The sequence below is a fragment of the Sinohyriopsis cumingii genome, chromosome 19 (assembly GCF_028554795.1).
Source record: "Sinohyriopsis cumingii isolate HCF-2022 chromosome 19, ASM2855479v2, whole genome shotgun sequence".
NCBI classification, from domain to species: domain Eukaryota; kingdom Metazoa; phylum Mollusca; class Bivalvia; order Unionida; family Unionidae; genus Sinohyriopsis; species Sinohyriopsis cumingii.
In genome coordinates, this window is record NC_142979.1 from 11,373,875 (window position 1) to 11,389,159 (window position 15,285).

The 15,285-nt window shown below is 40.5% G+C and overlaps 1 protein-coding gene across 1 annotated transcript in view; it reads left to right on the forward strand.

Annotated features, from left to right (window-relative positions):
• The window catches only part of LOC149775131 (uncharacterized), a 100,370-nt gene that overhangs the window by 4,509 nt on the left and 80,576 nt on the right, over positions 1–15,285 (forward strand). Inside the window, exons 5-8 of the mRNA XM_089943058.1 lie at positions 11,436–11,576; positions 12,244–12,362; positions 12,847–12,947; positions 15,079–15,170. Of these exons, the coding sequence (XP_089799184.1) occupies positions 11,436–11,576; positions 12,244–12,362; positions 12,847–12,947; positions 15,079–15,170 (453 nt within the window). The remainder of the gene's footprint in view (positions 1–11,435; positions 11,577–12,243; positions 12,363–12,846; positions 12,948–15,078; positions 15,171–15,285) is intronic.

The window sequence follows — 15,285 nt, forward strand, 5'->3', positions numbered from 1 at the left end:
GGATAAGATTTATATGGGGATGTTTACGGACAAGGGAAAGCGGGGTTAAACAGGAATGGAACAGGTAAGGTGACGTCACGGTGCTGAAGATTGGTAACAATGTAGCAAGAGGCTGACCTCAATCCGACAAACAGCGAGAAAAAAAAGAACCTAGACCGCTTGGCGGGGTATAGACATATATAACAAATACAACATACAACATACAGACATATATTGATGAACATTAATCTATAACAGAAACAACTATTCAAACGACTAAAAAATAATTTGGCAAGAAAGCACTGCTTTTCGAGGCAAATGAGTGGCCCTGAAAAGGGCCTTTTTGGGGGGTTAACATTATTCCGTTAACATAGAGGGCACCGCATAGGTCTTCTTCTCTTCCTCAAACTTCTTCTTACTTCTGGACCGTAGATGATGACTCTCTTCAAACAGCCTTGTCTCTCCACATACATTCTTCTTTTCCAAACGCTCGAATCGGTGATCTGGATGATTGTCCATGATGATTTCAAATACATGGATAAGTCCGTGCGGAACAGCATCGATGATACAAGGGTAGATGATTCTTCGTTTGTCCACATCTTGTGACGAGAACAGGTGAAGGGACTGAAATGAACTGCGGTTATTTATAGTGGAAGAGCGGATAAAAACGGATTGATTTTCACTAATCCTAACACGCGTTAAAACAAATTCAGTTACAGACATTTTAGCAGAGTTAAGGTGTCTGAAACAAATGTATTAGACTTCGTTAATACGACCCAAGAGAAAAAGACCTTCCCGGGCCAAACAACCCAACCCTGTTACTACGCCTGGGAGTCCACCCCTAGTGGTTTCTAACAAATCATCGACAGGAGCAAGTCCAGAAGTAGGCATTGGCCGTGGCAAAGCCTTGAGGCAGTTAAAGCTGATTACGTCTCGTAACTGATTTTTTTTTATAAAAAAAAAAAACAAACACCCAACGATCCTTTTCGGGGTCACCCACTTATCTCGAGAAAAGATATTATTCCATTTGCAAAAATCAATTAAAGCTCAAAATCCCCCTTTTTTGCCCATGATGTGTGTGTGTGTCTGTGTGTTTGAGAGAGAGAGAGAGAGAGAGAGAGAGAGTGTTTTGTGTGTGTGTGTGTGTGTGTGTGTGTGTGAATGCATGAGTACGTACTTATTCCAAAAAATAGAAACCGAGAGGCACTTACGTTTTCTGTCTGGTCTATTCTGGTACAAATTTTACAATGCAGTTCACAACACAACACAACACTATAAAAAGTTCATAGTCTTCTATTGTGTCTTTGTTTTCTCTCTTTCTCTCTCTCTCTGTTTTTTTTTTTTTTGGTGGAATTTCTTCACTTTCACAGGTCTTTCGTCCTCTTGTTCCTCACTTTCTCCTCGTCTTCTTTTCTTTTCTTTTTTTCTCGCTCTGAACGTGTTTGGGTTCTTCCTGTTGAGATATCTCTTCTTCCTGTTCCGAACCCTCTCCTGCTCTTGCTCCTCTTGTTCTAGGGCATTCTGAAGACCAGTGTCCGTTCTCTTGACAATGATAAGATGCATCTTGACCTGGGTCTATTCTGATATCTTTCTTGCTTTTTTGACGGTCTGGACATTCTGTAGCCCAATGCCCTTTCTTACAGATATAACAAGTATCTTTACTTTTATCTCGAAAAAAGGGGGAGTAGTCCGTCGACTTGTCTGAAGAAAACTTTCGTATGACATCTCGCAAAGCTCTGATCAGAAGTTCGATCTGTGTGGGCTCTACGTCTTTCTGATCGGTTTGAGAGTGAAATGAATACTGGAAGGAAAGACACTGACCGTTTATATATATACTAGTCTGACATGGATATAAAGGGATCCATGGCGATTAAAATGTAGTCATTGGACTTTTCGTAGTCAAGATGAAACGATCGCATCATTTTATGCAGAAAGAAGAAGAAATTAAGAGGCAGAAACGTGACTTATCGCCTCGCACAGTAGCTGAAGTCTTGGCTCAAATTCATGCCAGCGATTTTGAAGATAACATGAGTGAGACAGAATCTAGACCCAGAGAGTCTACACAAAACCAAAGTCCACCACCATTAACCCCTCAAAACTACCACCACATTCGAGAGACGGAAAAGTACTCCTCTAGAAAATTCAGAACTACTGCTTACACGTACACAGTGAAGTTTAAAGATTTCACGTCCGACGTACCGTTGGAGAAAGAAGAGGGGTTGATCACCGATGTGTGGGATTCTTTGTTAACCACACTGAAACGGCAATGTCAAGCCAAAGAAGACGATCGCTTGAGACTTTCCACTCATCACGATAGTTTGAAGTCCCCCGTTTTATCGAGTTTAGCAGCCCATCAGAGCTGACGCCTTCCAAACTCATCGATAAGATTCAACATGGTCAACAATCCAACGATAAGTTTCACATCAACGATGGAAAAGTGACACTGTTCATAACCCACGTTTCTCTTCCCCAAGGGACCAGACGCAAAAAAGTGTTTCTGCTTGACGACCTTCGCAGCACCAGAAACGAACCTCGTCCAGATTAACAACCCTCAATATCAGATATGTTTAACCCGTGCTGTCGTGGTGGGATGAACGTATGCCGACAAGAACGACACGGTAGACTGGAAAAGATCTTGGCAAACTATTTAAAAACTTAACAGAGCCAAACAATGAAGAGAAGCAGAACTCTTGTTAGAGCAAGCGAGGCAATCCAAAGACACGCCCCGTGTCATTCCTGAAATGCAAAAATTGCAAGACGATTTGGCACCACGCTACACCTTGAAAGCACACCCTCAGAAAGTTCGCAGACCTTTGTTGTTTCGAGGCAAAGATTTCAAAGACAGTACATATATTCACGTCTATTATCACGATCAACATTTTGATGTCATCACCAGTATCGCCACATTCCTGGGAAACAGTTATTACTGTGAGAAATGTGACTATGGCTATAACAATCGAGAGCAACACAAGCATTGTAGATCGAAATTTTCCGGATATTTGGCCCTTAAACCCTGTCTGGACGAAGGACACGAACGAGTGCATTGCCCTGCTTGTCAGCGCACTTTTGTCAGTCCTACCTGTTACCAACAACATCTGAAGACGCAAGGTTCACAGCAGAAAAGAGCTTGTCAACTGCTGAGATTGTGCCTTACTTGTGGACAACGGATACGTACCAATAATGTCAAGGCAAACATAATGTCAGGAAAGAAACGATGTTACATTTATCACCAAATCGTGGACTTGGAACACGAATGATTTAACGGTTGCTTATTTTACGGATGTTTCCTCTGTTACCTTCTACGTGACACTACATATTAGTTTTTACAACGGACCATGGAAGATTTGTACGAGGCCACTGGTCAGAGGCCCTTAAAGTTAGAACAGCAAGGATACCAAGTGGTGGAAATGTGGGAACACTAGTACGATCACCGTTTGAAAACCGATCCCGAGCTTAAACTCATCGTGGAAAGTTACAAGTTGGTGGACCCACTAAACCCGAATGGCAGTTTGTACGGAGGACGGACAAATACCACCTGTTTGCTGTACCAAGCCGCTGAGGAGAAAGAAGAAATCTATTTAAATACTTGGACGTGTGTTTGTTGTATTATTACGTGTGCAAATATTGCATTTTTCCGCAGGGGCACCCGCAATTGATGACGTAACACATCGACCTGGACAACATTCGACAATACGAAGGATTGATCAAGTGCAAAGTCTTGCCTCCTACGGACTTATACCATCCCGTTTTATCTCACCATTGCCAAGGAAAACTGATGTTTCTCTTGTGCCGTACTTGTGCCAAAACGTGCAACCATGACCGACCTTGTCAGCATACAGGAAGAACGCACCTTGACGGGAACATCGGTAAGCGTGGATTGTTTAAAGCTCTGGACCTGAGATACCAACGGTTAGAAGTGTACAAAGTTTACCACTTTCCAAAGACACTTAAATACCACAAGGGCGACGAGACTCAGAAAGGCATTTTAGCAGACTACGTTGATGTTTTTTTAAAGCTGAAACAAGAAGGCAGCGGCTATCCTTCCTGGTGCCACACTCCCGAAGACTTAAAGAAATTAAAAGAGAAATACTAAGAGCAGGAAGGCATCACTTTAGGCAACGTGGAGAAAAACGAAGGCAGGCGATCGTTTGCCAAAGTGATGTTGAATTGCTTGTGCGGTAAAATGGCACAGCGACCGTGTATACCCAAGACGGAGTATTTGACAGAACGTTTTACTTGCCCAAGTTACAACTCTTGACCAAAAAGAAGAAGAAGCGTACAACATCGAAAGCATTCTCGAACGAAGAACCCAACAAGTGGAAAAACGACATGTAAAAGAAGTCAAATTGCGTTGGAAAGGATATCTTCCCAGTTTTGATTCTTAGATGGACGCTTCGCAAGTCATCAACTATAAAAAGGAGTGACCATCATGCCCTTCCACGCAGACTCTGCTACCGCTACCACTGTAGTGACGACTCCTTCACCCAGTTCTTCTCTGCAAGATCTTCAAAAGCACACCTTGTGGGCGTGGTGTGGAGAACGTGTGTCTAAAATGCAAATCGTCTTTTTCTGCCAGATATGTGTGGTGTATTGTGCTATCTGTACTGCCTTTGCCAATTTGAATTTTCAGCAAGGAGACAAACAATTGTCGGACATTTTATTGAGCAGTTGCATCGGTTACCTTCTTCCCAATCCTTCCCTGAAATACCACTCGAACGGGAACACCGGGAGCCTTGCATCCACATGCAGTCACCCTCCCAGCAGTCACCACTCCAAGAACAATCCTCTTTTAGACACTAGTCTGACTTCGAGTGACCCCCCGGACAGCAGAACTCTGGAATTATGAACAACAACCAATTTTACTTAACGTTACCCAGTGACATTCCATGGAGGTGTTTTCGAACAACACTTTATGCTGTTTCACAGACAAATTACCTCAGGCCATCCAATTAGATCACGAAGCTCTTTGGGAAGTGGCTTTGGTCGAAATCATTCACCCTACACAAATTCTAAAAATCACTCAAAATCAAAGCACTTTTGAGGTCGAAGTTCTGGACGACCACGTGCAAGAGTACTTGAATAAAAACGAAACTGTAGATGCCTCTATGAGACGAAATATGTCCTCTAATACTCCACGGTATATCTATATGTTTAGAATTCCTGCAGGCTATTATTTTAGCGTCAACGTCTGGTGAACGCAATTGCTGCCAGCTTCAATACCACGTTTAGCAACGCATTGACCAAACAGAACAAATCTGTCACCATTGAGTACCATAAAGTGACTCGTCGCCTACTGATGTAATTTTCAGATGAGAAAATATTGGGCATTACATTTTGTCCTGAACTGTTTAACATTTTGGGTGGAGACCTCAAGATGCCCAATGGTAGAGACATGCCTATTATTGCCAACAACTTGGATTTTACGCAGTTTTTGATTCCCTGAAGAAATGAACCGAGGTCTCAATTTTATCTTTGTGTATTCTGTTCTAGTGGAGTACAACGTAGTGGGACACATCTCCGTACCGTTACTGCGTGTCATTTTCTTCAAAGTGGATTCTGCCACAAACGCTGACGAGGAAGGTGGAAACACTTATCACGTTCACCGCAAATTTGTACATCCTCACTATTTACCCGTCAGTAAGTCGTATTTTGACACCGTCGACATTACTATAAAAGGGGATCTGGGACAAAATATTCCATTCACCAAAGAGAAAGTCACGGTGAAACTCCATTTTCGAAAACGATTGCCAAACGGCTCGTAAGTCATGTATCCTGTGTCCCGACGCGTCGCTCGACAACGAGGACATGGTTTAGAAGATATGTTGAGATCAGCCTTTCTTTTGGTGGCCCCGGTGTTGAAACCGATACTGACACGATGATTGCACTCTTTGAAAGATGACGCATTGAATCACGGCAAAGAATTTCTCCTAAATGTCATCATCGACAAACAAAACCCCAAAGAAGCTTTTCTTGAGAGTAGGCAAAAATGTCTTGCTTCAACCAGGCAAAGACACTTCCCTGGACGCTACCGAGTCAGTCATTCCTACTTCCCTGATGCGACAGCAAGGACAAGGCAGGAAGAGACGACAAATAAAACCTTCAGAGGACTTCACACCCCTAGAGGTAGAAAGACTAAGAAAAGAAGAACCGTTTTTAGATTACTAATCATAGAGGCAACAAAAATAATGCACCGAGAGTCTTACGCCTGTTCCAAGTCCAAACTGGATCTCATCGCCATGCCACCCACCCTGATGATGATGCAAGAATCCCAATGGATATAATTTCATCCCATCTCCTCTTTGACGGATTCAGCTCCCATCGAGTTTGAAATCAAATAACAGCCCGAAGATTACATCGAACTCAATAGCAGTTACCTGTACATGAAAGAGAAGGTGATCAACGATCCCAACACTAACATAGGCGACCATGATGAAGTAGCATTTCTTGTTCAGCGGATTGGACCTGTACTTGAATAACAAACTAGTCAGTAGCAGCATGGACACTTACCCTTACCGAGCGTACCTGGAAAATCTCTTGACGTACGGAAAAGAAGCCAAGAACACTTATCTGAATGCCAGTGTAATATGGAAACCTGACACGCCAGGCAAGTTCATTGCCCTAGATGACAACAATGTGGGCTTAAAACCCTTAAAGAGAAAATCAAAAGCAAGCCTTAGTTTAGAACTGATGGATCGTTTGCATTTGGACATGTGGTTGCAAGTGAAGAATTTCTGGAACGGTGCAGATGTCCGCCACAGACTGAATCGTAGAAGTACAGCTTTCCCATTTGATGGCTGCAGGTGATACTTTTTACAAAACTGTCATCCAAGAAGCCAGACTCTATGTGCGACGCGTGGAAGTGTTACCTAAAGTCGGAAACGACATCACTCACACTTTGAGCAGAACGACCGCCAAGTATCCGATACGACGAGTGGAAGTGAAAACTTTCATCATTCCCAAGGGTCACCGATCCATGATTGAAGATATCTGTTCCAAGGACAGTTAATACCCTTGGCATCGTCAAGAATGAAGCCTTCAACAGAGCCCACAAAAAAAATCCTTTAAACTTTCAACACTTTGGCGTGTCCAAAATCGAGGTCAGTGGCGATGGCAAGACCTTGTGTACTAGGCCTTTCGAAACTGACTTTTCTCCCAATAACATGAATTACTTGAAGTCGTACTTGTCCCGTCCGAAGTTAGAAACCAACACCAGTCGCGCCATTACGTACGAAATTTACGCAGGAGGCTACACTTTGTGGGCTTTTGATTTTATTCCAGACCAAGGCAGCAACGAGGGGCATTTCCACCCTATAATTTCCGGCCAAATTCGTGTTGAAATTCAGTTTGCAAACCGAGATCCTGATGTAACGGTGAACGTCATCTTGTATGCCGAATTCGACAATACCACAAAAATACCAAAAAAATCAACAGTTTGAGAGAAGTCATTCTAGACTATTAGAAGCAATGGAGGACTGTAAACCCATCTTTGAATAGTGGAGAATATATGGAAATGGAATGGGAGGATACCGTGGAAGCAGAACCATCAACAAAAAAGACAAAGACGAAGAGGACATAGTGATGAGGTCCAGATGGCCCAGTCAAATTCAACACGATAAATGTCTGATGCTGAGTCAAGAAGAAAAATTGGACGAGTATCAGGACGAATCTTGGAGTCTCATCTCGGAAGAAGCCGTGTTGCATCAGTGGTATAAAGACTTGCGTGAACATTTCTCTCCTCCACTGATGGCTCTAGAGAGCCATCACATCGAGGCTCTCTTGGCTCATAGTGCAGAGACGATTCGAAGAAACGGTTACTAATCAGACATATTTAAACAAAAAGTTCGGATTGAATGGATGACTTATCATTACCTGTGAAGAAAAAAAACAAGAATAGTAAACAACAACACAAAAATGGATACCTAGGAACTTTATTACCTATTGAACCACAGTTCGTTCACTGCTTATTGGAATCCTGTCGAGTGTGCTAAAGATGAACTTCCTTGTCGCAAACCTCAAGGCTATCAAGTTTATGTCATCAACACGGACGACAGTCATCTCCCAGGATTCCACTGGATAGCCGTCTACTTTCCTAAAGAAGGTTGTGTGGAGTATTTTCATTCGTATGGACTGTCACCTTTGGAAGACGACATCATTGACTTTATGAGAAGAAATGGCTAGACGACACGATTTAATAATGTGAAATAACGAGGCACAGATTCCATGGTGTGTGGACAATATTGTGTGTATTTTCTTCATCAACGCAGTCTTACCCCTCCTTTTCCCCTCTATCTGAATTATACCTGACAAACTAGCATGCACATAACACCATTAATACCTCTGACAATCTAACACTCTTGCCGAAGGTGTCAGTAATATCTATACCACGAGAAATTCTAGGCTCTCAAAATTAGAACATATAAGGTAGTCCAACACCCAAGACCATCAGGGCCAGCCGCACAAAGTGGCAAACCAATAAACAACTTTAGGAAAAAAAGACCTCAGCTTTGCATATATAAGGTGATATCAAACACCAACGACCATCAGGCCCAGCAGCACAAGGTTGCAAATAAAACAACGACAATTTAGACACGTAAGATCTAAAAACCGAATCCTACATATAAGGTTGTCTCAAAAGTCCAAGACCATCAGGACCAGCCACACAAGGTGGCAAACTTTACTAAAAACTGTCACCTAAGACACCTCTCCTAAGCAAAATTCTAACTCAAAACAGCACAGAGTTTTTTCAGAATTGTGTAGGACGACAATTTAGATCCGATACCCTGAAGTCTAGGATAATTACCTGTGAAGGAATAAAAAACAAGAATAGTAAACAACAACACAAAAATGGATATCTGGGAACTTTATTACCTTTGAACCTTGGATCCGCCTTTCCACCCTCTCCTCCCTTGCTACAGCCGGACATAAAAATAAACAGCGTGCAGTTCACGTCCTTAATACCACTGAAAATTCAGTACCAAACATATGAGTGTGTGATTGGTCCATTCCCACTCATATATACCTAAATGCAACTAAGTAGTAGCGACTGATTAGGTTGAGTTTGTGCTGGGTCTATTCCCACTCGCCTTAAAACCCTCCATTCATACAGTTAGGATCTCTTGTTAGGTCCACTGCCTGACGGCTTCAATTAAAAAGTAACAGGGGATGTTTTCCTTCACGTCCGCGCTTGATACATTTAAAGCGAAAGAGTTCGTCAGTCTGGCTACCTAGTATTCGCTCTTTAAGATTCCCGATGAGTAGAATCAGCAAATTATTGGAGCTTCAGATGCACGTGGAACATGTCAGGCGCCATCAGAATGAGCTGGTATGGAGGCAATCCAGGAAGGTGCCAAGCTGGAGGAAGAGGAGGAGAAGAAAAAGAAAGAAGAGGAGAAGGAAAGGAAAAGAACGATCCTGCCTCACCTCATACTTAGACCTCTGTGTGACGTCAAGCCTGAGGAGAGGACACTTCCACAGGCAGCACCACCACAACCACAACAACAACGTCAAGAGCAACTACAGTCACTACTACCAGCATCAGTACGAATAGAGTCACGGGAAGGACAGCAACCCCAGGTGTGGCATAGAAGAAGAAGACAGAGTGGAACAAATCTTCAGAATCCCCTAAATTGAAGATTGGGGTTCTGAAGCCACTCAAGAGGTCTCTACGCTCCCAACCGCAACTGTGAATTGGGACAACGACTGGAGTCGGCGTTGTGTCTGTGGTCCCCGGCCTGAAAGGTGTCATCACTGAAAAGTGCATCTGAAGTTTAAAAAAGAGCCCTCTTCAGGGCTAACCAAATCTCTAGAAAATAGATTATTCAAGTTGCCAATTGGTGTGTATGTGGAGTAGTGTGATTATAAACACTCACTTCTTTACTGATGTGATTGTTTGTGTGTTTTTGTATGAGCTCGCGTACGTTTGTGTGGATAGTAGAGTGTGTTTTTATACAAGTACGCGTACGTTTGTGTAAATAGTAGATATTGTAGTTTTTTCCTCTTCCCGTGTGGATAGTAGGTGTGTGGCACTAATTCCTTCCCTCAGGATCAATTAAACAGCCCGCCGTGCAGGCATGAACAAGTGGTACATGTACAGAGATGTACGCACACCACTATAATTTAATAGTCAGTCAACCAGTCATTCACGCCATTCTACACAGAATAGTCCAAAAATATGGCTTCAAACCAAAAATACGCCATGAAAATATTGCAAGAGGCAATCGATGACCTGAGAGTAGCAGATGATTTTATGATGAAGCTGGAGTATGGTGTTTATACCATCCACATGGCTAAGATGGAGTATGGTGTTTATACCATCCACATGGCTAAGATGGAGTATGGTGTTTATACCATCCACAGGGCAAAGATGGAGTATGGTGTTTATACCATCTACAGGGCTAAGATGGAGTATGGTGTTTATACCATCCACAGGGCAAAGATGGAGTATGGTGTTTATACCTTCCACAGGGCAAAGATGGAGCATGGTGTTTATACCATCCACAGGGCTAAGATGGAGTATGGTGTTTATACCATCTACAGCGCAAAGATGGCGTATGGTGTTTATACCATCCACAGGGCAAAGATGGAGTATGGTGTTTATACCATCCCCAGGGCTAAGATGGAGTATGGTGTTTATACCATCCACAGGGCAAAGATGGAGACTAACACTGTAAAGAAACGAAAGAAAAATTGAGAGAACTGATATAAAAAAATAAAGGAGGACGAAGAATACAGAATAAGGGGGAGAAAGTGGAATGAGAAAATAGAAAAAGAAGAAGAAAATGAAGAAAGGAAAAAAGAGGAGGCGGACAAGAAACATGAGAAGAAGAAAAAGAAGAATGTAGGACAGAAAATAAGAAGTTGGTGGAGGAAAAGAAGAGATTAGAACAAGAAAATCAAAGGCCCTTTTCAGGGCCACTCATATGCCTCGAAAAGATTTGATTTTTTTGTCGAATTTTTTGGGGTCGGTTGTATAGTTGTTTGTGCGATAGATTAATGTTCATCAATCTATGTGTGTATATTGTATGTTGTAGTCTTATGTGTTATATACTTCTACGTCTCGCCAAACGTTCTAGGTCACCCCGAGCTACATTGTTACTAATCTTCAGTACCGTGACGTCACCTTACCTGTTCCATAATAGGATATTCAACCCGACTTTCCCTTGACCGTAAACAGCCCCATATAAATCTTGTCCGTAAATGTGGTCAAGGGGGGTCTGTAATGTATTTTCCCATTGTCCGTAAACAGCCCCACTATACTACTTATGTATGTATGTATGTATGTATGTATTATGTATGCATGCATGTATGTATGTATGTATGTATGTATGTATGTATGTATGTATGTTGGTAGTTATGTGTGTGGTTGCAGAACGATGTCTCTCTAATAGATCAGTCTATAGATCGCTTCTTTTTGTTTAAAGTTAAGACTGTTTAATCGATTATTGTTCTTGATGTAGGTAAAAGAGATACACCTCCCAGATGCTGGAATAACTAATTATGGCAAAATCAACGAATATGGGTTTTACACTATGAGGGCGGCACCACTAGAAATATTTTGGAACGGTGAGCCGACGAGGCTGGCACGATATCCTAATCAGGTGGATTACTTGAATGAAATATAGTTCCTGGCACACTTCTTTATCAAGGAACTGTTATCACAGATTACAATGATTCAATATACTGCATACATACATGCATACGTACATACATACATACATACATACATAGATATCAATTGAAATAAACACAAATCAGTATTTATTTTTATCAAATGACGAAAACCTAATCATATTTTTTGTTATTAAACAACGCACTGACTTTAAAGAGCAACCGGATGCATAGCATGTAATTAAGACTTTATTAATTTATATATATATATATATATATATATATATATATATATATATATATATATATATATATATATATATATATATATATATATATGTCTGTGTGTGTGTGCGTGCGAGCGCGCGAGTGTGTGTGTGTGTGTCTTTGATTTCTAGTTCGCAAAAGATATTTCTATTCAAATTTTAGAGTAGATCAAACATTAAGGTACCTGATTTAAAACAACTGTTAATTGAATGTATCGAGAGCATAAACGGGTTTCCACAACGCATGTGTTTGGTCTCCTTTTTTTGTTCATCCCAAATTTCAGCAGTTCTACGAATCAAATATGTGAAATTATTGAGATTTAAAACAGTGAATGTTTTGTATACTAAAATAATATCTTCAACTATTAATGTTTGATTTGTGACCTTTCAGGGCTTTTTAAACATAGCACACTTGCTAGACGGACAAAACGGAACACGATTCTCATACGCGGAAGACCGTCATCTTACGAACTGGACTCAAGAAAACGAAATTTGGACATATGGTTATTGGTAAGTTTGACCGAGGTCGTACTGTTGTAAATAATATAAAAATCGAAATCCGACATATTTGTATCTACATATGAATCATATACACAATATCGAATCAGAGGAGAGATTTTTAAAACAAAAACAATTATTATAGACCCACCCCACCCCCAATTTATAATCTATTTCATATGGTCTATTATCAGGATGTATCCATTTTTAGCATTATTCCGAAAATAGATAAATATAAATATAAATATAATTGAAGCCATATAAAGAGGTTGGCACGTGCTGATAGATAGATAGATAGATAGATAGATAGATAGATAGATAGATAGATAGATAGATAGACAGATAGATAGATAGATAGAGGACTGGATTGATGGATGGACGGAGAGAGAGAGAGATGCAAAGACCTTTATACCAACAGAGAGGAAAGCGCTTATACTGTGACATGAATATTAGTTACACAGAATAACACCAATATAACCAAGCATATATTATACAGGTACTATAGCTGGGCTGACAAGTCGGTCAAGGTTGCACACATTGACACATTGAACCATACTGTTACCTTGGAGAAACCTCCTTCATATGGGCTTCGCATAGGTAGTACAATCTTTTGGAATATCTTTATCTTTCTTGTTGATGGGTCTTTCTTGTTTTCGTCAGATACTAAAACAATACCAAATTCAGAAAATTCACATCACTGTAATGGGTATTTGATATAAGTGGATTTTCTTGACTTTTCTGTTCAACAAGAGACATTGTCCGGTAGCAGTAGAACTCTTAGATGGGGTAAGCAATTAAATGCAATAGCAGCAAAAGTGCCACTGTTTATGGAATCATAGATTGGAAGCCAGTTTTACACCAACATGGTTGTTTCTTTAATCTTTCAGTGCTAATGATCTGCAAGTAAAGGTTGTCCTTGTTAATGAAAGAAAAGGAGATCCATTATCTGGAAACTCCAGTAGTAATTATTTCATCTTCATTGAACTTTCTGAGAATTGTCCTTACCAAAACAGTCATAGATACCAAGGCAACTGCCAAGACTATTAACAAGTCTTACGCTCACCTATTCTGAAGGTGTCTACTACTTCCAATTGTCCATTTCGGTTTGTAGTTTTGCTTTCTTTTTGTTGATATTATGTTAATTAGTTAGTGTTTCATACTGTTGAGCGTATTGTTACGCGTTTAGGCTCTAATAAACAGTAACAAAAAAGTGAAGACAACAGGCTTTGTAAAATTTAACAAATAATTTATTTCCATGGAAAAACAATGTAAAAATTAAAAAAAAAAAGAACTTACGGTTTTAAGAATAAAATCCACAAATAATCCAAGTATAATCACAGAATTAAAATTTTGAAGTCCTAGTAATAAAATGTTCTAATGAATTCAAGTTCAATTCCCGACGAAAAATCGAAAATGGAAGGCGTATACTGTAGCCTTTATAAGACTGGTGTGTCTACAGTTTTTTGTTATACCACCGAAGATAATATTCCATTGTTTGAATTTCCGAATAAAATTTCAAAAAATGTCTTTGTCCAAGAATTCTGTATGAGCACTCAAATATTTCCAGGAAAAAGAATTATTAATTCAAAAACTAAAAATATCGACTCAGCTGGTCACATCAAGGTAAAAATGCCCAACTGACTAAATTCTCTATAGACAAAGGTTATACAGTAACCTGAGACGCAAAACCGAGACCCGGATGAAATACTAACATGAGGACATTGTTATCCTATAATAGAATTAAAGACTACCATGAGGATACGGTTATCCTCAAGTTCTGAGTATGATAATAATTGTTTATTTAGCTTATTTTGAAATTGCCATGTACAGTACGGACCATTTGACAGTCGATTTAGTGTCATCATGTACAGTACGGACCATTTGACATTCGGTTTAGTGTCAGCATCTACGGTACCGACCATTTGATGATCGGTTGAGTGTCAGCATGTACGGTACCGACCATTAGACAGTCGATTGAGCGTCAGCATGTACAGTACTGACCATTTGACAGTCGACTGAGTGTCAGTATGTACAGTACTGACCATCTGACAGTCGGTTGAGTGTTAGCATGTACAGTACGGACCATTTGACAGTCGATCAAGTGTCAGCATGTACAGTATGGACCATTTGACAGTCGATTGAGTGTCAGCATGTACAGTAAGTACGATCTGACAGTTGATTGAGTGTCATCATGTACAGCACGGATCATTTGAAAGTCGATTGAGTGTCAGTATTACAGTACGGACCATTTGACAGTCGATTTAGTGTCATCATGTACAGTACGGACCATTTGACATTTGATTTAGTGCCAGCATGTACAGTACGGACCATTTGACAGTCGATTGAGTGTCAGCATGTACAGTACGGACCATTTGACAGTCGATTTAGTGTCAGCAAGAGTTACATTATAATGGGGATTAAAGTATTGTGCTTGAGAATCTCAGATTGTCGGTAATGTTCTTTGAGGATGGGGGTTGTTGCAAACGTCAAATTTAATGACTTTGCTAATAAGGAAGTTGTCTTTGTCGCAGCTTGCATGCAATGGGGGGGGGGGGGGGTACTGTAATACACGCCCATAGGGATGTGAAGAAAATATTTCCCAGATGTAACAACGTAGCGTTTCATCAATGAATGTCAAGGCATATGAGTACTCCATACCAAATTTAACATAATTTAAAGACATTTAGTGAAACTGATAATGTGTTATTTGTACCTTTCTTTATGGTAGGTCACTATACAAACACAGGACCAGGGCAAGGATTTGCATTTCAAGGTGGATATTTCAAGTTCTTCAACATTTTGGGAGAGCTTGACGAACCGGTGAGTAATAATCGATAAAATAAAAAATGCAATACTGTGCTATAATATCACGGTGACATGGTGGAAATATATTTATTTTTCTGTATATGTCGTGCAGGATAGTGTTAATTAAACG